The following is a 23,524-nucleotide window of genomic DNA, read 5'->3' on the forward strand; positions in this document are numbered from 1 at the left end:
TATTCATCATATTCTTTTCTTTAAGAAAAGTCTTTTGAAAACTGTTTTTATTTTAAAAGTGAATTTGATATCCAGTAGATACACTGATATTTTGTTGAAAAAGGAAAGCTTGTGATTCTTCACAAGAAACAGTTATCATTAGAAGACTTTCCCTCGAGGACTCTCAGGATATTTACCTCCATTTGTATTCCCAGTTTATGCTAAAGTCCCAGCAATAATGTGGATCGGTTCTGCCAGTAGTACTGCAGTTTATCATGAGTGAGATATTACAAAACTAGACTTTTGTTCTATGCTTCTTTTGCATATGCTGCCAAATAATCAATGTCATTGAATTTAAACTTCGCTGGCTTGGTCAAAATTTTTTCTGGCCTGTAGAAGCAGAAGGTTTCTAGTCAAAGCTTCTAGCTCTTTCTAGCTCTAGCCTTCTATATATCTTTTAAAACGTGTGAAGACAATTTTTTCTTGGTTTTATGTGTGTTGATGTGAATAATTCTCTATTCCCTTCCTTTTTTTTCTTATCTGACTGCTGATTAAGTTTGCTGTCAGTTGGAAAGCAGTGGCTGGATACCAGTAAGTGGATTATATAACACATTTTTTGAGAAAAAGCGCAGGTGACCTTTGTTTTCTCCTTGTGTCCTGTAGCTGAGCTGGGGGACTACGACCCGTACAAACACACCACAGGTTATGTCTCTGAGTATCGCTTCGTTCCTGACCAGAAGGAAGAATTGGAAGATGCCATAGAGCAGATACACAAGACTCTGATGTAAGAATTCAGTACTTTGGGAACTTGGCAGGTAATACCAGGCTCAGGGATGCTAGGTAGGTGGGGAGGAACAGCCTGTGGTGCAGAGTGCAGGTTCCTATACTTAAGGAAAGGACACAGGCATCGAGTTACACCTCTCAGAAGAAGAAAAGGTTTTACGTATTGAAGCTGTTCTTTTAGGAACTGAGTAGGACAATAACTGGAAATGTGAGGTGTGTCAGACCTCGGTATGAGTGTTTCAGAACCCGCAGCTTTAATAAAATATATGCCAGAAACTCAACTATACATAGAGCCAAAATAAACATTTACTTGCTTATCTCCAAGTTCATGTTCCTGGTAAGTGTAAAGAAGCTTGTTCTAACAAATCCAAGTTAGGTGCAATTATGAAATAACCATTTATGAAGATGAGACCGGTATGGACCCTTTCATGAGGTTGTTCATCATAGCCTTTGTCAAAGTAATGCAAAGAGAATCATTAACCATCTTGTAGTAGATCTAAATTTCTTGATTCTCTTGCTATAATGAAGCTGCAGTCTAGATAAAGGTTAAATAATTTCTGCCTGTAGCATTGTGTGTTAATGTTATATGTGTCTTGTTTAATGAGAATAAGTATTAACTCAGGGTCACAGCTGTTCTCTGAAAAGTTTTCCAGTAATTGGAGTCTGTGCCAGTTGCCACATTGACCTAAGCTTTCTCTTACAGGGAAGAGAGTCTGGTGTCAGTAATTATTTCTGTGTGGCTGCATGACAACCTTATACTAACTGATGCATTTCAGAGAACTTACTACATGTAGTTCTATGAAGTAAAAAAGTATTGTTTTTTCCTTTCTAGAGAGAGGAAATTGAGTCATGGCTAGTTAGTATGGTTCAATATCACAGAAGTGATTTGTGAGAAATGAGACTTGAGAGGAATTGCTGTGAACTAAGCAGCCTTCATTTCTCTCTCTCAAATTTCTGTACTCATTAGATTCAGAAGCCAGTGGCTGTGAAGGGAAGGGATCAGTGTCATAACACTGATCTGGAGCTCTGGTATTATTCTGCTGCTTGCCTGCATTTGGGTGTCAGGGATTTAGCAGCATCAGAACAGAGAGGAAAGCTAAGGTGTACTCATTGCTATTTCAGCCCAGCTGTTACCACCAGCATTGCCAGCTTTGACTTCCTCACAGGTGACCACAGTCTCTTCAGCTAAGAAATGTGAAGCTATAATGGATAAGGGTATCCCAAATTGTCTCATTGACTAGAGACATTTTAGGCACAGGTTTGCAATTTGGTTTGGAGGAACTGTTTTATTCTTTCTGGATCCCATCATGGGAATACAGGGCTTTTTTGGTGATGAGTGTGGGGTTTTTTTGGTGTTGTTTTTGTTTTTCTTTGTTCTTCAGCATGGCTGTGGCACTGTATATACACCCCCTCCTCCTGGTTATGTCAAGAAAAACTGGTTTTGGTTGCATGTTTCCTCTCAGGTTTGGGTTTCTTTTACACAACACAATAGCTATTTGGAGATTCAGTAAGGATGAAGTCTTTTGATAAAGTTTCTAAAGCAAGGAAGGTAAGGGAAGAGGGTGGAGGGAGTTTCTGATTCTGCAGCCTGCCTACTGTGATTGTTGTCCCATCTATACACCAGCATGACAGCTCCAAGGTCAGAGAGAAGTGTGAGGTGACCTGATGTCAGGCACGTCTGGAGTATCAAGCAGTGACTTTGGGACTCACATGAGGGAGCAAACATTTGGTGCTGGAGGAGAGATGGAATCCCTCAGTGCAGACAAGAGAGCTGATGTTGCACTCCTGACAGTGCCCGTTTCAGACTGTGGGAGATCTGTCACTGACTGGTGCCTGGCAAGTCAGCTGCTGCTGTATTTTGAATCAACATTTCATGCTGCCAGTGAGACACAAGCAAAGCAGAAATGACCCTGATACTTAGTTTTAAAAGTAGCTTTAGATGTTGTTTAGGGCTTCAAGTGGCACTCAGGTGCCCTTTGTCCGTCCAAACGAGTGTGTGCGCCAGCTGCATGGCTGTCACTTTGCCAGCCCTGTCATTCCCACTGGCAAAGACTGCTTTTGTTTTGAGATGTGTGATGCTGAGGAGAGTTTATGTTTTCACAGATGATAAAAATGAAACACTCTTTGTACTAATGGGAGTTCTTTCAGTCACTCACAGTCCTTCATCCCTTTACATTCTGCCTTCTCCATCTGCTTTTGGGAGGACTTCTATCTCTGGCTTCCATCTGTTTCCTTCAGAAGCTCCAGCCCACATCTTTGCTTCTTTCAATATTTTTATAAATTCAGTTTCTAAAACATGATGTACTACTGTGAAAGTATTTATAAAGATACACTCAAACATTTATTTGACATTTGAACCTTTTGCTCCTTTCAGAGGCAGGTGAGAAAAGAGGAATAAGTGCATGAGCATTTTTCTAAGCCTTGTCAGTAAGGAAAGACTAACAGCAGGGATTAAATTGGTGTTGTATTCTAGCACTAATTCAGTAATGGGGTAATCCACTTTGCTCAGGACTGGTATTTTGCCTGCTTGTGAACTCAGTGAGACAATACAGCCCCTGTAAACACTTTGCTTACATTTCTGAGAGCTACTCACAAGACTTTAAATTAAAAAAATCAAGCTGCAGAGTAAAATTTTACAGCAAAAAATGTATAAAAGATGTGACAGATGTGACTTTACTGATGTGCTGAATATCCAATGTTCAGTGTGCTCTGAATTCAGATAATGAATGACACGTCTACTGGGATTTGAAGAAAGGGATTTCTTTACAAGCTTCAGGTCTGCTGCTTTTCCAAGAGTCCTTGGAGAGAAGAGAACCTGGAAAAGTGGCAGTGCTGCTACACGGATAAGATGAGCAGAAGCAGTCCGTCTCCCAGATACAAAGAAGTCATTTAAATGCCTTTGAATACCTTTAAATGCCTATTGCATTCATGCTAGCTAGCACTGCTGTTTCACGTCTTTGACCTTGGAAGTTCTTTTTTCTTTGTTAGCCATAACACAGTTGGGAAAACCTGGATGGTAGCTTCTAGGCTAGACAGAATGGTGACACAAGAAGCAAGAATGTGCATATTGCAGGACTTTTCCAGATTTTTTTGTCAAAATGTTGAGTGTAGAATGCTCTACTTCACACCTTGAATTTGAAAAGTAGCACATCCAGTGAAGTATTTCTCCGAGAAAACCAACAGGATGAAGGAGGATATGCATCTTTTTGAGCTGATATTTTTAGAAGATGTGCTGTACATTCCCAATTTACTTTCTCAAGTTACTTTCAGAGAATTATTGAAAAGAAGTGAAAATGAAAACATAGCTTCAACTATTTCAAGCTTACAAAAAAGAATCTTGTTCTTGTATCAGTGACATATATTAAGGGAAGAGCAAATTAAATTCTGAGGACAAGGCTTTAAAATTATTTATTTGGTTTGTCAGTAATGTAAAATGTGTTCCTACTAGTCAGAACTTTTTCCTCACCAGTTTTTCAGTTATTTCCTGTCAGTGGTACTTTTCAACTGATGGATTGATATCTGTAGCTAGGAAGGCAGGCAGGATCTTTGAAATGGCTAATCTTATGAGACAGTCTCCAAGTCTGGTTTTCAATGTACCTGGGTACCACCAGCTGGTGTGACTTACTATAGGCAAGATTTTATGGAGAAAGTAATAATTTATCAGAAGTTATGAACTTTGCTTTCAGGAACTTCAATACTGCTTGGGGAAGTAGTACCCCAACCAGTCATACTATTCCTGCTTTATTAATAATAACATAGGTATGGGATAAAAAAGTTATTTTGTGTATTGAAGCCTAAAAATGAAATGTGTAAAGTGAATTTGTGACAGCAAGGAAAACGTTAGTCACTGCATTAGGCAAACTTTATATATATGATAGCATATATGTCTGTGGTAGGAGACCACTAGAGATCTAGTCTAACTTGGAATAAGAAGTTCAAAGACAATGACAGCCTAAAAAACTGGTAAGAAGGGCTGCATATGTGTCCAGCAAACAGTATTTATTTATATGATCTATTTTGATATGTTGATTGGAATTGCATGATTCTTACAAATAATTGTGTTTACAGGGGTCAAGTTCCTGCTGAGGCAGAAGTGAACTACTTAGGTGTGGCCAAATCTCTGGAAATGTATGGAGTGGATCTCCATCCTGTTTATGTAAGTGTTAACTGTGAAAAATCATTATTGCACTAATATGTGAAACATAACTTATTTAGTTTTGTTGTCACAGGATAGCTGGAAAGGGAGCACTACTCAAGAAGTGCAAAGGAACACATATTTACAGATGGAGAGAATTCAATTATTCCTATATACAAAAGTCGAATGATTTTCAGAATAAATGCTGTGATTTTGTTATGCTCATAAAAGCAATCTGTTATACTCTGGATAAAAACTGTTTAGATAGAAAAGAAAGAATTTGTGCAACCATCAGGAGACATGGAGTGAGGGTTATTGCCTTAGTCGTTGACAAAAGAATTTGCACATTTTTTCTGTTTAAATAAGGAGAAGTGTGCCCTGAAACCTTTTCAATACCATTGCAAAAATTAGGGTGGAGTAGCAGTAGCATGTCTGGCTTTTTAAAATATTTGTTGTCAAGGTTCTACTAAAGATCCAGATTATGTTTCCGTTTTTTCCCATGTTGTATCATGCAGCATTGCAAGTTGTCTGTATTGCCTCAGAAAACCCCTCCATTTCTTTTGTCTGTCAGCATGTATGTTGAGATTGGATCCAAGTCATCACCTGGAGGCTATGTGCTCCTGCTGGAATCATCATTCTATCGTCTTTGAATTATTCTGCCTGTGGCAGGTTGTTTGGTTTTTTTTTAATAAAAGAAAATCAGGAGTTCAAATGGGGAGTTGCAGTATAGATAGTTTACTGAGTTAGATGTACTCTGTAAAATTACTTAAAAGAAAATAAAGAAATTAAGATACTACCTGAAGATTAAATAAGTATTTCCCCTGAAAAAAACGGGTAGCCTGCAATATAAAGTACCTTTTAATGCACTCTATGGCTTAATTGTATTCATATCCCAGGCTTTGTTCCCCTCCCACCCACGGGAAGCTGGGGAGTTACTGGAACAAGATCCAACATGAACCAACAAAATCATGTTACATTCATACAGTCTGGAATTTTTTTTTTGCCTCATAACTTGCTTTTGTTGTGCAATGAAATCTCTGCTTGGGTAACCTGTGAACATCATTGTTCCTACTTCAATTACAACAGCAGAGAAGCCCTCATTTGAGACTGAAGCTGCACACATGACGAGATGCAGTTATTTTCCTCCTTTGGTCATATTAAAAATAAAGTTGCCTTTAGGAGATAATTCACTAAGGAGCACAGGCAGAACTTGCCAGGTGTGCTTGACCTTTGTCAGCCCTGTAATCACACAGGACACTTTCTCAGAGTCTCAAGCCAGTCTCTCTCACAGTTGATAATTTTGCTGTTCATGCTGGGCTGGTTTAGAGCTTGCAGGGCTCTTCCTCATTGCCTCAAGTAGGAAAGTGAATGAGTTTCTCCAACTGACTTGCTTTTAATCTCATGCATTAGGGTTTGCACTCTTCCAGCTGCTTCTGATTTTGGTTATTGACTGTAAATAGGGGAGGTGGGGACCTTCTGCCACTAGTAGCAGGGATTTCACCCTGTTCTCTCCCAGTGCAGTTTGAGATTTGTATCCTGACTTCTGGAATGGTTTCCTTTGGAGGAATTGATGCATGTGGCTGTTCCCTGCATGCCATTGCCCTTTCTGAACAACTAAAAAAGAAGCTTGACTCTCCCAAATGAGATACTTCACTTGGAGGCAGCAGCAGCTGACACTATTTTAGGAGGGGGAAGGCAGCTATGTGGTTCTGTTATAGGTCAGAAAATCACCATTCACTATCAGGTGAAAGTTGGGATAACTTTTGCATTCATGCCTGAATAAGGAGTTCAGTTGCTGAGTTTTGGCCATTTGCAAAATAGCAAAAATTAATTCAGTAAGAAAACAAAAAAAAGGTATTTTTGTTTTTCACCCTGGCATTCTTTCCCTCAGTGTCATTCTTTCTTGCCTCTTTTCCCCCAGAACTACAAATTGTCATATAGCAGTTTTCATCAGTCAATCAAGTACTATTTTCTCATTTGTACAGGGACTAAAACAGTATATTCAAGTCACCAGGATGAATTTCTCAATGGATCTCACTGTTACTACTTGCAACTGTATGAATGACATAGATTTTTATTTTCTAGGGTGAAAACAAATCTGAATATTTTTTAGGATTAACACCCATAGGAGTTGTTGTCTACAAGAATAAAAAACAAGTAGGAAAGTATTTCTGGTATGTATTATTTAAATACGCAGTCTGCACAAAAGCAATAACAATGTTGTATGGAAGTCTATGATATGTGGTATCTATTTGAAAGGTTAATCATAGCAATATAAAAGAAGTATACACAGAATTCTTAATATTTCTCTGGATTATGCAGATTTTTAATTCTAGTGATAATCCCAGTATTGAAAACAGTAGATCACCTTTACCATACTCATGCTGAAATGTTTACATATCACTAATTGTCTGCTGGGGCATACCTGAAAAATAAGTCTACCTGTGAATTTATTTTTTTTTTTGTCTTTGTATGCAAGTGTATGCAACTTCAGATTTTATTATGCATGAAATTAAAAGCTCATGAAGTTCTGCCTGTCTATTTTTCTTAATATTACAGGCCTAGAATTACGAAAGTTCACTTCAAGGAAACACAGTTTGAACTTCGAGTCCTGGGAAAAGATGTAAGTTTTTATTTAGGCCTGAAAAGATTGAAAAAATAATTTTAGGTTTAATGAAGATGGAAATTTAGTGTCTCTGTCGAAGTCTAATTGGTTTTATTGAAATTTACTGTATGAAAAATGTAGGTGAAGGGAATCTCACAAAGCTGTCAGGCACAAAACAGGCATATTTTATAGCTTGAAACCCATTTGTCAGAGCTTAACATCACTTTGCTCCTAGACCATTTGAAAGAAAGCAATGTTGGTTCCAGTGGGGCAAGGACAGCAGGTTGATAGCAAGAGATGAGGTTTTAAGATTCAGTAAGTTAAAAAAAAAAAAAAAAATCTCCTATAAAACCTGTGGAATGGGGAGAGGAGGAGACTGCTGAGAATGTAGAAAAAAAAAAAAATATAATAAAAAACATAGTTGCAGTGAGTTTGTGGCTTTTGCTGTCTGGTTTAGTTATAAGTTTAGTTGGCTGAATTATTTTTTGAAAATACTTTGTAAGTCTTTTTGGAACATGAAAGTTTATAATTTCATAAGGACTGACAGTTTATAGTTTTAAATAGTATTAACCTGCTGACAAACATACCCATTACTGTTTATCTCTGTTTCTTTGTTCATCTTTGCAATGGTTGTCAGTCTCATCCATGGTTTTGCCGTGAGGACATTTGTCTTGCTCCCGTTGTGGACAGCATTTTTTGTGTCTTTGCAGATGTCTTGGCAAATCTTTCTTTTGTTACTCCCAAGTGGCTTATTTATATTTGGTGTGGTAATACATGGGATTTATATTTCTGAAGGTGTGTTTGTTGAAATAGGAGAGTTATTTAAAGGCTGGGGGAAGGTCGAGAGAACTTTTCACCATATTTCATGTAAAGGGTGAGCGGTAGTTCATGTATAAACAAGTTTGACTTGGAGTGAATTGCTTGGAAGTGAAGCTGTAGCTTCTGTTTGATGCCACATTTCCAAAGATTTTGTTTTAACTATGTACAATTGCAAAGGCTTAACATGCTGAGCAGAAAACCTGGAAGGTTGGAAAAGCTGAGACTGTGAATATTGATGGCTGGTGAACTCTTACCATTGTGATCATAAGGCAAACATTTTGACAGAACTTGGTAGTTTCAAGCCTTGACAGGTATTTCTAGGAAGCTGTTGAAGAGAACAGTAAGTACAGGGGTGTGTACCTTCATTAAATTTGCCTTTGCAACTAATCTAATCTGAGGTATTTCTACAACACTTCATATCTTCAAAAGATCAGGAAAGACCAAAATGGCACAGAAAAATATTTTTCTTTTTTTTAACAAAATTTCCTTTTTTAAACAAGATTACATATTGGAACAAGCAGACTGTAACCTCAGTCTCTGCATTAAAACTTTTATAACAATTTATGCTGTTCTACACAGAGGAGTAAAAGCTAATCTGTGTATGTTTATGTGTATGAATGTATGTTCCAATCCTAAAAAATCAAATTCACAAGTTTATTTTATTCCTCTTGTTTTTTTGGAATAAATGCTATCACTTTGTCTTCCCATGTGACACTTGAATATATTATAGGAGAGCAAATATGCCATTTTCACTCCAATCCGCCTCCTGGAATATCACTTTTCAGCCTGGGGGATCAATACTTCCCTAATACAATCAATGTATCAGATGTGGCATACCAAGTCTGGAATGTTTTGTGTGTTTCCAGTTAGTTGTAGAGAGCTCTAGAAGAGATTCAGGAGGAGTAGAAATACTGGGGACTTTCCCATGTCTTTAAATTGAACTTTATGGCGTAAAGTGAAGGAGCTACCATGTAATGGAACAGATTATTTTGGAGTGAACCAAATGCTTTGTGTGAATCATGTTTTCCACACACTGTAAAATCTCTCTGCAGGGTGGATTTTGATCCATGTTTCCACACACCAGCTACCCTTATTCACAGTGTCATCTTTTACTGCTCAGAAAGAGGAAGCTGTTGGTGCCTTTAGTACCAGAAAAATGTTGCTTTTCACCTGGATGGAGTTACTTGTGATAACTTCTCTATTGTTGCTTGCTGAGATTGGTGTGAACCTTTTTCAACCATGCCAGAAGAATCTGTGTAGTTCCCACTCAAGGGGTGGAAATGGATGTCCTGATCTTCTTGACAGATGACTGTACAAGTCCATGTCTTCAGACTACCTAAATTCCATGTTGTTGCATGTCTGTGTCAGCCAAACCTATGGCTGCTCATTTTCTTGTTTACATCACTTCGCGTTTCATAACCTTGATGTTTATTGAGCAGAAGATATTATTGCTTAGTGTCTTATAATAAAGTAAGCTTGGAAAAGCTTTGGGTTTTTTGTTTTGTAATGTAACCTCTTGAACTTGTTCATATCTCTTCCATGAGAGTAATTCCTGTATATTTAGCTACCTCATATTTTTTTCCTGCACACCTGTTGCTATTGTGTACAAGCATGGCCATCAGTGTTTTACTTCTGTATTTCACTACTTTTCTTGTATTATATGTTTTCTCCCTATGGCCATTGCTGTTGCCCCTTCATAAACAAAATACTGCATTTAATAATTGGCCATCCATAGATACGTGAGACTGAAGCTCTTTTTCAGTGATGTTAATCATTGAATCAGTATTTCATTGTCCTCTGCATAAATGCATTAGGTCTTCCCTGGCACCTTTAGGTATCAGCATGAAATTAGGAACCCTTACCCTGCAAGGACTGCACGTGTTCACATTCCCTGAACATGAAAAAAAATTTCAAGAATTTTTGAAGATTAAAGAAGTTTATTTCTCAGGAAACTGAGAAATTCATCTAATGCCTATCCACAGTTCTTGGCAGCATGTCTGTTGAGCAACCTTGCTGGACACAATCCAGTAACTCAGACAGCTGCCAAAGCCCTCCCCTCTCCACCAGCAAAACAGAGCTTGATCACAATGGATGCTCTGTGTGGAAGTGAGTAGTGGAAGGGGTGCTCACCATACCTCCTCCTGTGTTCCCCCATGTGAGGAGCACGGCCTGCTTCCTAGATTTCTCTCTCAGCTAGGGACATGAAAGGGAACATAGAAAAACATGCTTTATTTGACTGTGTAGGCTGGGAATGTAAATGTAATAATAGGCAGGAGTGAGACCTGTGGAGCTTTTTTGCCTGTAGGTACCAAGTACTATTGTGCTGTTCCCTGCACCTTGGTGCTGTTTTGTGTTAACTGTGCCTTTTACTTTATTTGCTCTGTGTCTGAACATGCACGGGAATGATTTCGCTCCTTAGCAGGGTTTATGCAAAACTTCTGTTCTTACTTTTCCTGTTTCACAAAACAGAAAGAATTCAATGTGCAAAAAAACCCTTTGCACATTGCTTCTGCTTTACATAAAGCTTTGTTTTCATGATTTTTGCTGTAAGAAAAAGGTCTTTTCGAATTCTGAAATTTTTATTTCAAGAGATCTTGAAATCTGGTTATTTTCAAGTCAGAACAATCTCCCGATCTGTGCAGTTAAAAATTGTTTACACATTTTTGTGCATTCTTCTGCAGTCTTCCATATTTAGATGAAGAGGCTTCCCTCATCTGAATTCACAAGGTGAAATTGGTAATGACTCTTCAGGAGCAATACCAGCCACTGATGCAAGTCCAAAGTACATAATCCTCCCCATTTTGCATGGCTGAAACTTGTCTAAATATAATATTTTTTTTTTCTATTTTAAATAGTCCAGAAAACACTCTAAATATGCTTTATAATCTGCTTTTCAGAAGTGTCGTAAGTCTGAAAAATAATTATGTTAATAAGGTGATTCAGCTGTACTCCTTCTTTGCCTATCAAATGCTAGATTCAGTCTTGAGTTACAAGTTCCAGCTAGGAACTTCTAATTTGATTTACTGTTCCTGCAGTTTCTTGGGAAGATTGAACAGGATTTGAAGATATGTTACTCTCAGTCTAAAGTCTGCAATTTATTGTATGTGTAGTTTCCAGAAAAAAATAGCAGTTTGATCATTCTTATGGTTTAAGAATTGCAAATTACTTTTGTATCATTTGCATTTGCATCCACTTAACTGGGTGAAGTGATAATAGAGGGTGGAGGTGAGCAAGCAAGAAGATATTAATGTGTCATATTAAACAGTTTTGGTTGCTTGGGGGTTTTCTTGTCTTTTCTCAATCACTTTTTGAGCTGTCGTAGAAAGACTGTAAGATTGGATCAAGGCCTGCATAAAATTAAATTCACTGACACTAACGTGATACTGTCAGCTTTCATTTTTTCTAATTCTTCCTTAGTATTTTTGAATTGCTGTAAATAAAGCTGAAATATGTTTGTTTCAATGTTGATATGAAGCTGGCCCATCTTTATCAGTTTTAATTGCCTACTGGGTATAATGTTCCTAAAAACTGACCTTTAGTAACCAGTAATAGTACATTGTTTGTTACACAAGTTATACATTGTTACACATTGTTATATGTCAATATATAAAGACAGAATACTTCCTATTGGAATTAACAGCTGATGGTACCCAGCCGTGTGCCTAACGTGGTGAAGAATAATGTGCTGAAGCAGTAGCTTCGGAGCCAGTGTTAATAATTCTGTTACAAGTGCAGGTGTAGTTTGTGTGCATGAAGTGTGTCCTGTAAGGGGGCAAGATCCCTCCTGATGTAGCATTAGCACTCACTGTGGCTGGGAGGAGTGATGTGTGTGCTGGCATGGGTCCTACTGTGGTTTTGAGGTTTTCTTCTTCATTTTCTGAGCCTGCATTGCTGGGAGTCCATAAATGTCTTGTAAATTAGGGTAGCTAAAGCCTGCTCTGCATCAGGGTTCTCAAATAATTTTTGCTCTGTGGGTAGGTTCAGTGTTCAGTGCTCCCTGGAATGGGTGTAAATCTACTGACAGTGGCCTCTTATCCTAGGAGTAATCCATGAACTCCAAGAACAAGGGATCTTCTGGCCCCTAGAGGGAAGAGCTCATATTTTAGGCATCTTCTCTTCCAGGTGGAGCTGAGCTCACCCTGCCTGGGAACTGAGCTGGCTGGGCACAAAGCAGCTCTGGGCCTGAAAGCTGTGCAATCAGGCTGGCATGGCAAAGCCAGCAGGAAGCCCTTTGCCAAGCACTCCTGAACTTGTGTGCTAGTTTCAGGGGTGTTCTGTGCTTAGGCAGAGCAATGACCCTTCTGACTTGTCTCCTTTGAAGGGTTTTATAACACACTTTCACTTGAGAGGTGTGGGATATTAGGGTGTCGCCCTGTTCTGATTCCCAGGTCTCTAGTGGAGGTTTTAGGGGCCCTGGCAGGTCAGTCTTCTGGCTGGTCTGGGAGCCAGCATAAAATGGAAGGGCTTCAGTGTGTGAGAAATGATGCTCACTTAAAAAAACTTCAAAGGTTTATTACACCATAACAAAATACAGCAAAATGACTGAATGAGGAAATATTACAGTGCTGTGGGAAGCGTAGGACTAAACCACCATGTGCTCGTTTAAAAAATTGATGCTCTGCCTTTTACAGCCATGGCCCCTCCTAAGTCTTGTCAGTCAACTCCTTTTTTGTCATCCATTGGGAGATATCACTTTGCTACAACTTGATAGGAGGGCAGGTGTTGCCATGCTGTGCCTCCTAGTAACCAGCCGGCCTTCGTCCTAAATGCCTCAACTACCAAGGCCATCCAGTAAAAACAACACAAGGGGGAGGGGAAAGGGGACTATGGGGACAACCAATCACAATAACGTAACTGTACATCAATAAAACTTCTCTTAACATACACGTAATATTCATCCCTTAATTGTGAGAACCAACCATCACATTACTGATCTATAACAAGGTGTCCATCTGTGAATAGGCTTGTAGTGTAGACAGGCTGTCTGCATCCACTGTGCTAGTCTCTCTCCCCTCCTGTGGGTAAAAATGGTGGTGAGGTTCTAGCAGTATGAGCTGTAGCATGTTTTGGAGACTGCAGGAGAAGGTTTCAAAGGACCTAAAAGGAGAGGGATATGTAATGCTTGTCCTCATGTTTTTTTTCAGTGTGTGCTTTTCTCAGGGTTAGGAGAAGGCAGTGCCACAGCTTGACAGGTGGTTATTGTTGCAAGGGTCCTTTTGCAGCCTCTGGTCCCATCATCCTGCCCCTCCCTTGCTCCTGCAAGTTTCAGATGGAATTGAAAATAACCATAGAAAAATAAGTGGTTTTCTACTTCTTTGATCAGCAAATTTGGCTTCCTGAAAGAACAGACAAAACACCAAGATGGTTCAAAGGAGAGAGATCTCCAGAGTGTGCAGAGAGCCAAGACTGCTCTAGAAACAATTCATGATTTACAGTGTCTCACCTTCAGTACACTGGATACTCTAAAAGCAGCAGGATGAGTAGCCAGGAGAAGCTTATGAGGCCCCAAACAGCACTGAATGACTTTGGAAGTCATTCAGTTAATTGTCATTTTCTGTAAATGATTAATAAAATTACAGTAGGTCTTTGTTTCTTTTGGTTCAGATATATGAGAATAATGAGCAAAACACCCTGCTAGCACTAACTACCTGTAGAAAATTGCAATGTTCAAAATGCTAAAAATGTTGTCTTTTATTGGAAACAAAATGTCATAATCTTAACAGGTAAGGCCATCCTTGCTTTACCTATATAAATCAATTAATTGTCTTGGGGTGGGAATGTTAAACCAGAAAGGTATTGCTGTTTTCAATCCTGCTTACTTTTTATATAAACTTTTATAAATTGTCAGAGTAATCACTATTCTTACACATTAAATAGTCCTAAAGTCCTAAAAGGAATATGGAGGAAGACCTAAACCTGACTGTGCTGTAAGCAGTGTCATAGAATCCTTCCCAGATAAGCTGAGACATGATGAAAGAATTATGAATTGTTTCCCCTTTGATGAGGATTAGTGTTTTAGGCTTTCTTCCTCTCTAGCAAAATTTAATCATGCTGTTGAGTTATTGTAGGCATCAGTTTTGAGGCCACGGTTTTCAGACATGGTTTTCCTTCAAATTCAAATAAATAAATCTTGGTGTGTTATCAGAAGGCTTGTTGGTCTGTCTAATGATTTTTAGGCAATGGTTTCATTTTCTAGATCTGAGTTCCATAACATTTTGGTAAATTGGATCTATAGGGTTAGTCACTTAGTCACCCCCTGCCCCTCCCCCCGCCCCTCCTTTTTTTTTTACCCTCCCTGAGTGCCGTAGATTGCTGAATACTAAGTGTAGGTGTTTCAGCATCATCAACATTTTTCTTACCAGCTAGAGTGAACTTTCTTCCATCTTAGAAAATTATGCCTTCGTTTTTTGCTGGTCAGATCTTTCTGTGATCTTGCAATGTAATTGTATGGTCCCTCTTATTGTCACTTACTGATTTTCATGTGTTTTCATGCTGTTTGTTCTGTGTATGGGAAAGTTCTAAAACGGTAACCCAAAGAAGACAAAATGGGCAAATAGAACTTTTTCCCCAAAAGGAATTTTTCATTGAATGCCATTCAAAGTAGCATTCAAACTAGTCGAACAGTAAGATATGGCAAAAACACCTTATTTTAAAAATTCTCTTTAAAAAAAAATAAAATAAATCATTCCTGACTCCTCTCTGCCCCTCCATTCCCACATCCCAGAAACTCCTTCCTTTGTGATTATGTAATTAAATAAATTCAAGTGCAACAGAGGAGTCTTTGCCTAAAAGGAGGGATGAACAAAGAAGGAACAAGACCCTGCATATTAAAAATGAGTCATTGAGTTTTTTCCTAACAGAAGCTAAACTGACTCATCATATTGCACCAAGTTTGCAATATTACAGTCCAGTTTGATATTATCCTTTTGAAGATGAGTGTAGTTGTGTGGGTTTATATGTAATTGTATTAGATGACAGTCTGATATAGAAATTGTAATTTAAATCAAATAGAAATCCAAGGGTGCTTTTCTGCTATGTGCAAAATAAGTAAAATACCACTTTACATGTTTTCTTTAAAAGTTTTAAAATTTAAAAATGCATTATGATTTTTTGGTAAGTAGACTCTTGTTTCTAGCCATCAGAGGAGAAAGAGCAATGTTGTTACCCTGGAAGACTCCTGGATAAATTGATTTTTCTCCTTGGCTGTTTTCAAGATTTTTCAGGAAGCCTTTACTTTCCATGAATTAAACTTATTTTTGCTATAAGTTAAACAGCTTGTGAATCTTGCAGAGAGATGATGATCTCTATCAAACCTAAGGGACTTTGGGAGTATCATCATGGGACCAATTACCACAAAGTCATTTTATGATATACACAAAGGTATCAGATGAATCCTAGGTTTCAGCATTCTTTGGTGGTGGTTATGTCTTACTGTACTACCTGTATTCTTCTCTCTTGCCATAGAGAGTAAAATGTACTTTTGATGGAAGACCAGAGAATTACTTTAATTCTTTGCCTATTCCATGGGACTGTTCCAGCCAGACATTTAAACTAAAATAAGGCATGGGAGAAAATAAACTCGTGTATGTTTCCAGTATAATTTTATTTATTCATTTATTTATATATATATATATATATATATATATATATGTCAGGGAATGAAATCTCTATCATTATAAGCACAGGTGTAAAATTCTGTCAATTTTACTGTTACTTGTTTTAAGGTGGAGGAAAAGCTGCTTGAGGAGGTAATTTGTGGTTTTGTGAGGCTGCTCAACAGCTGTTAATTGAGATAAAACTGGGTATTACAGGTGAAATTTTGAGTTCTAGAGAACATAGAGAATTAATTCATAGTTTGCAAGGTGCTTGGAGATAATAATAAACAATAATAAATGAGGAAGGGTAGAAAATTGCCTGACCTGTTTACTTGTGTATGTGTGTTACTGCAGAAGTGTAACTAGAGCAAAGGCATAGATTGTCCAAAATCAGGTGCTGAGGATGGTGTAAATCACACCTCTTTTGTCATTCACACATTGGTGAAATGGTTTTAGACTCAGTTTTGTTACAGGGGTTGTCATAACATGCTGAGGTCTCACACTGACATCATGGGATTGGTCATTCTTTGTGCAAATCACGGCTGAAACACCAAGAACTTGAGTTCACCAAGTGAAAAATACGTGGAAGGGTACTTTTTATGAACACACCTGAGTGTTTACCTTATTGGAAACAAGCAGTATTATGTGTCTGTTGCTTCTCCTTTTCTGTTAGAAGTATGTTACAGTTTGTGTGTGTCCCGTTTCTCTTTTTTCTGCCAGTTTCAAGAGATCAGCTTTAAGCTTTGACTATTCTTTTGATGTGGCTGTTGTCGTCCTTAAGATACTTCAAGGTGGATTTTAAGACCTTCAACTTTTCCCTAGCATTTGGAATTATTCTGAAGTTAGCTTTTTTAAAAATAAAACCCTTCCCTTCTTTTTTTTTATTCCCTCAGGTTTCAGATCCTTTTCTACATGTATGTTTTGTGTGTTTCCTGTGTCATTGCTTCTTCATATTAGTTTATTACAAATCTTGAGTTCCTTTCTTTCACTTATTCTTGCATTTTTTTATACTGTTAACCAGAATATTTTTGATTGACATTTGAGCTGCAGTTTCAGAAACATCAGAAACATAATTTTTGAAACAAAAAACCAAGCTTGTGTGTTTTATTTAGGAAAAAAGCTGATGTGTATGAACAAGAATGAGGGAACAGAAGTGTTTCAGTAATCTATTTTCTCTGTTTTTCAAAAAGAAAACCACTTTTAAATGAAGAATTCTGCAGAATTGTAGAACCTGCTTTTCTTTGTGCTGATATCTTTTCTTGCATGAACTGACATGTGGTGGTTGGTTCTTGTGTTCAGTAAATGAGATTCACTTCAATGGCAGCATACCCCATAAGAATATTCATTTGTTTGTTTTTTTTTTTTATCTTCAGTGCAATGAAACTTCCTTCTTTTTTGAAGCACGTAACAAGGTCACATGCAAACATCTCTGGAAATGCTGTGTAGAGCATCATACATTTTTCAGGTGAGTAAAGCAGAAGTTAGGCTGTGTTTTCCTTGGGGCCACTACACTGATTGGGAGCCTTGTTATACCTGCAGAGTGGTGAAACAAAGCCTTGCTGTCTGGAAATAAATTTGTGCTCTTGGTTATAGAATGCTTTTAAAAGCCAACACCTTTTCTTACAGTGATTTGAAACAATGTTTTTAAGAATGAGTAGTTTGGTGATTCCTTTTGTCTTAGCATTCTTTTCTAAAAAGTACTTCAGGTTGTGTTATAGTAGGCTTTATCAGAAATATTCAAATGTATATGGCAGGATTTAAGTTGCCATATAGATTTTGATGTATTTAACCATCAGACTTTCTGTAGCAGCATTGGCTTGAGGGAGGCCTTTGGAATTCAGACATTACTGTTTTTTACAGTGCACAGATTTTATTTTTTTAATAGAAATTCATTGAATTTCCATAACATTTTGCTTACTTACTGAGGTATATAAAATCTTCCCAGTAGTGCACATCTCAAAGCACTTGATTTTACTGTTGCAAAAAACACCAAGAGAAATGTGCTAAGGTGTCTAATTGGGAACTGGTGGATAGAATCCTCTGGGCTGCCTTAAGCAGTGCTGTAAATGAGTGAACTGAGAATCCTTCCTGCAGTCTTATTACTGTGGCAGGGTTTGCCTTCTCCCAAAATTACACAAAAGGTTGCTGGTGCCAGCAATTTACACTTGACTCTGAAATGAGAAGGTGTGTAGTCAAAATAGTGGGGACAAGCCGGTGGCTTTGGAAGACTCTCGACCCTGTAATTACAGAGTCTGTCCAGAGGTAGGGATGAAGAGGAACTTACAGAAAAAAAAATTCTTTTTGAGCCCAAATTTGTATTCTTTTTTCTTGACTTGGGAAGGGGACTATCATTCAGACTTATCTATGCAACTTACTCTGTTATTCTATTTTTCAAACTACATAGGATGCCAGAGAATGAATCAAACTCACTGTCAAGAAAAGTCAGCAAATTTGGATCCATAGGTTATAAACATCGGTACAGGTGAATTTTCTTGATTGTTTAAACTTCAGTTCATTTCTTCTTCATTCCTTTTCTCCTCTTCCTTCCAATGAAAGGAAACCCCCACCCAGAATATGGGCTGCTATAGATCTGAAGACAAAGGATGAATCAGGGCCATTTTAACAGACTCTTCTTGGGAGTTTGGCAGTTTTGGGACAAATATGAGTTTCTTCTCCTGATGTCCAGAATTGGTTGAGGCCTGCTATAGTCTGTAGTCAAGGTGGGAGCAGCTTTGACAAATTTTTAAATCATTATCTCCTTTTAAATCCTGAAATTATGTCCATGTCCTAAAGAGGCTTTCCTGACAACTGAGGAACACCAAAATGAGGGTGTTTCTTTTCTGACTTGAATAGGTGACAACACTGAATGAATGTTCAAGGCTCTAAACCTTGAAAGATGCTGTAAACTTGAAATTAAGGGTGGGTAAGGAGCACTGTTTCCACTATCATGCAAGAAATAAATGGATCCTAATGAGTAATGTTGATAATCATTAGTTAGGCAGATCTTGTCACTTTGCCTATTTCATAATCCAGATTATGTGAGTTATCACACTCTCTGGCATGATCCAAATTCTTCTTGCTGTGGATAATAGGGCTATGATGGTCTTGCCTTTTGTGTTTGTAATAGATCCTGGTCTGCATTACCCCATACAGGATAATGGGTAGGAGTTTACTGGATTCCTACCAGAGAACTGCGCATGAGTTTTTTCTGTTGGACCACTTCAGCAGATTGGAGCAGGGCACTGGTGCTGGGGAGGAGAAAGCTTGTACTGGCAAAAACTTTCCAATCAATTGAAAAACAACATGCTATGAAGCAATTAACTATGTTTGAGCTATTGCTGTTGGTGGTGCAGTTCAGTTCATCTTCCTATTTTAATAAATGTCATGGGTGATCTGTGATCAGGCTTGCCATGTTGGGATGATGGTCATAATTGACAACTCTGGTTGTCTCCCTTTTTGCCTTTGGCCCCCATTGTAGCACCAAAAGCAGTGACAGAGTTGTGTATTGGTACACATCATTAGCTCAGAGCAGAAACCATAATCCCTCTGTTTTTCTGTGTAAGTGGAGGGACTGTAATATTTTTATTTGTCTTATGGTGTTGGGTTTTTGGGGGGGCGTTTATGTTGTTTTGGGTTTTTGGTGGTTTGTGGGGTTTTTTTTTGGTGTTTGTTTGTTTTGTTAAAAATTCTAGGTACTTCTCATTGTGTGTCAGACAGTTTTCAGGAAGGCAATTTTCTTGTCTTAAGATCGGATGCTTTGGAGGTCATAGTGGGGGTGGAAGGTCCTTTTCCCAGACATTTGGTTAAAATTGCTTCTGGAATTTGCAGAATGTCATGGTTGCCAAACTTAAAAGTTGAGCAGAAGAGTTTTCTGGCTAACTTGGGAGCATGCTTTAAACTAAATAAACTAAATAAAAAACCCCACAGTATTGTGATGTAGGATTAGGATTTGAGATTTTTTTTGTCATTTAATTCTTTTATCATTTTGAAAATATTAAAATTCTTCAGTGCTGACTATCTGTGAAGGGCTATTGGTGAAAATACTATCAGTATTTCATGGAGTCTATTCACATAATTCAGATAATCTACATATGTAATTCCTGTATAGTTGCTTGGTGCTTTCAAGTACAATAGATTTTGCTTCAAAATCATCAAACTTCAGATGTTAAGGAATTAATAGTGACAATTACTTCTCTTGTGTAGTAAGTTTCCAGGAGCAAATACGGAGTTTTGGGGAAGAATAGGAATTTTAGATTTTTGTTATGACCACTATATTCTGTTTAGTCACACTGAAAGGAAGAGTAAAATGAATTTATATGAACTTAATAATTTACTTTAATTGTTCAGTGAACAAAAAACCTTACTGTAAATAAGAATCTAGACTTTTACTCAATTTGTTGTCATCTGGGCCTGTGCTAGTGAGAGTCCTTTCTTACAGTTTGTTTTGCAGTCTTTTAGGCTGTCATTCCACATGCCAGAGAAGTAGCCCCTGACTGACTGGAACTGAACAATATTAAATATGTGTAAACAATATTAAATACATTTTCCTTGGAGGAAAACTTACAGAAAATTTTCAGGAAGAAATAATATTACTTAAGAGAGTCATATGTTAGAATATTCTAGGTTAGAAAAGATTGTGCTATCTTAAGCTATTCCTAACAAATCAACATTTCATTTTAATGGCTTGTCTCCACTTGAAAATGGCAAATATAGGAGTGGTTGGCACAATCTGTTGGTGATTTTTCCAGTGACTGATTCAAAACAAAATTCAGGGTATTGCTACTCAACATGAGAACCAGAGGTGGGATGACAAGTTAATAGCATTTTTTTCAGTCTAAGGATCCTCCTTGGTAACTATTCCAAGTGATTTCTCATGATTTGATTGTGTTTTGAAGTGGCAAAACATCTTTGCGAATGACCAGGGACCCTTCTGTGCAGCTTCCGCGGCCTGACCAGAGCATTGAAAGAAGTCGCAGCAAGACATACCCCAAAAGAACACAACAGACAGGTAGGTCCCTTCTCTGCTGGCCTGGAGGCAGATGTCTTCTTTTTTTTTTTCTGCTTCATTTTCTCATCATGCGGTGACTCAGAGCTGCTGCAGTGTCCTCAAGGATTTCTTGGAATGGATTCTTCGTTTTACTTTAGGTCGTATTTATAGCTAAGCTTAACAGGATATGAAACTTCCAGCTTTCCAGATAAATAAAAAAGTTGCTGTGGATTAAAGAGGATAAAACCCCAGGTGTGTAGGTCTAATGTAAAGGTTGAAAGGGAAGTTTGAAAACAGGCAGTGAGAAGAGGTTTTTTTCTCAGGGGTCCTGTCTCTTGAAAGCTTATTTTATACCTGTATGTCTTGGTTAGTATCCCATTGTTTGGCATTGTTTGACCCAAGGTGCCAATTTTGTGCATCCTCTTCCCGTTTTAAGGACAGTGTCTCTTTATTTTGATATTAAGTGGAACAGAAGTTAGTGCTATGCAATTTTAACGTGCTTCAGATAAGTGAGTTGAAAATCCGTTCTGCACGCGGAAGCTGTCACGGCACTTTTACAGGTGTTAGAGAAGATAAGATTAAACTTGGATCACAAAAGTCATACCCTACATAACAGATGCTTCCTGAAATTTGGTAATAGAGATATCAAACTCCAGATCCACATATCGTTACATGGGTATTACTTGGCTTCGTCTGTGAGAAAAGGCACACACAGTTCAGTGAACCTTGTGCATGGAGTTAAGCATGTGTGTGTGTGTATGTGTGTGTTTACTATTTGAGAAAAAACTTGTCTGAGCTTTAAAATGTAAACATTATCCCTCTTTTATTGTGGTTTAATATGCCACCATAGAATTTGAGAACCTAGTTTTAAAAAGAGAGCAGATATATACCTCTGGAAACTTCCAGTGTTTCTCCTGAATGCAGTCCTTCAATTTAGAATTAAAACTGGTGTGCTCTGCCTTTTAGCTGTGGTGGCTCTTGGAATGTAACATAATTAAAAGGATAGCCTTGGAAAATAGAAGCAGTTTACAACATTTTACTTCATTTTATTTTATTTTATTTTCTGAAAAAAGAGAAAAATTGCTTTGCTTTCTGATTCTGGTATGTTTCACTGTGTGTGTAGTTTTAAGTGGGTGTCAGAGAGGACAAGAAGCTGTTCACCCTTTAACCTAATGACTTTCACTTTTTGTTCAGCTGGACTGTCCTGTTCTTAGGGCAACAGTTCAAGCCAAACAGCATTTCCTACCTCATTAGCCCCTGGTTCTGTTTCAGGAAATTTGTGGCTATTTGTCACCTAAAACTCAGGTCTTGGTTTAAAATAATGTTTGCCTTAGCCCAGGCAACAAAGGTCAGTCTGTGTTGCTGTAAGGCTGTGCATGTGTTGTGTTTGTTCGTTTTGTTTTCAGTCTCTTTGACTGGAAATGTGAGGAAAAACTGAAACCTTCCTGTAGCGTCTTCTGCTGATGTAATGTGTTGCAGAATTCTCTGGGCAACAGATGTTTACTATTTTGGTGGCTTTAAACACTTCCTCCGACTTTGAAATGAAATGTCTGCTTTTTTACAATTTTACTTACATGTAGTTGTGTTATCTCTATCACCCATCTGTTTTCTTTTTAAATTAAAGCCTAACTGATTACCCGTGTGTTCCAAGTGTGCAGTCATATTCCACTGGGGTTAATGTATTAACTTAGATGACATTAATGTTAAATGAATTTATTTCATTTTCCACTCAAAATATGGGCTGAGGGAAGAAAGCTATGTCTTTCAAATGCCACCTTTCCCTATGAATTAGCATGTTTTTCTCCCTTTCTTTTTAAGTTTTAAGTCTTTGCTGTTCTCAGTGATAAACATTGAATACTCTTCCTCCATTTAAACAGGCTTTCAGAAGCTGAATGAAGGCTAATGCTGCTTCTCCTCGCTGTGTCAGATGTGATGGTTTATTGCACAAAATAAATCTACCTCTTTTCACCTAAAGTTATTCTTAGCTATAACAAAGTCCATTTTGCACAATAAATCAAGATTATTTGGAATATTTTAATATCATTTGCTTAAATATATTACCCCAATGTAGATTTTATTTTGTGGAGTATTTTTTTTTATTTTGGAAACTAACCTGGTAGTCTAATAAGTTTTATGAGTTATGTAAAAGTTTCCCTGACTAAAATGGTTGAGAAAATTAAATGACATTTTTTCTTAAAATAAATGTTCCTTTTGCATAATAACATTATGCAGATGATCATCATTGATGGGTAGTCCTTTGTTCTTAATTTTTGTTTGTAGTGCGGTGTATTAAGGTTAAATATGACTTGTACAACGTTTTAAACAGGGTGATTTTAGTTTGCATGTATTATATGTTAAGGTATGTTCTGTCAAATAACACTTTAGTTAGGCTCCAGATGGACAAAGGTTTATAATTTAATTGTTTTTGAATGAAAGTCAGGTTTCCACTTACTTCCCCAAATCCAACAACAGCTCACAAATAGTTCATGTGAAATAACTTCCGTCCACCTTTTCTGAGTTCAGCATCTTTCCTCATCTGCTTCTTTCCCTTTTTGTCTTAAGACTGCAAGGTGAAATGTATTAAAGGTACATTTTTGCAGCTATTGCAATTAGCCATTTTG

The 23,524-nt window shown here is 37.7% G+C and overlaps 1 protein-coding gene across 1 annotated transcript in view; it reads left to right on the forward strand.

The window, feature by feature from the left end:
* EPB41L4A (erythrocyte membrane protein band 4.1 like 4A) overlaps nucleotides 1–23,524 on the forward strand; it is a 117,359-nt gene that overhangs the window by 61,008 nt on the left and 32,827 nt on the right. The window contains exons 6-12 of the mRNA XM_083883134.1: nucleotides 643–763; nucleotides 4,831–4,918; nucleotides 6,983–7,071; nucleotides 7,457–7,520; nucleotides 17,290–17,381; nucleotides 18,321–18,398; nucleotides 20,812–20,924. Of these exons, the coding sequence (XP_083739260.1) occupies nucleotides 643–763; nucleotides 4,831–4,918; nucleotides 6,983–7,071; nucleotides 7,457–7,520; nucleotides 17,290–17,381; nucleotides 18,321–18,398; nucleotides 20,812–20,924 (645 nt within the window). The remainder of the gene's footprint in view (nucleotides 1–642; nucleotides 764–4,830; nucleotides 4,919–6,982; nucleotides 7,072–7,456; nucleotides 7,521–17,289; nucleotides 17,382–18,320; nucleotides 18,399–20,811; nucleotides 20,925–23,524) is intronic.

This window comes from Zosterops lateralis, assembly GCF_965231275.1.
Source record: "Zosterops lateralis genome assembly, chromosome: Z".
NCBI classification, from domain to species: Eukaryota; Metazoa; Chordata; class Aves; order Passeriformes; family Zosteropidae; genus Zosterops; species Zosterops lateralis.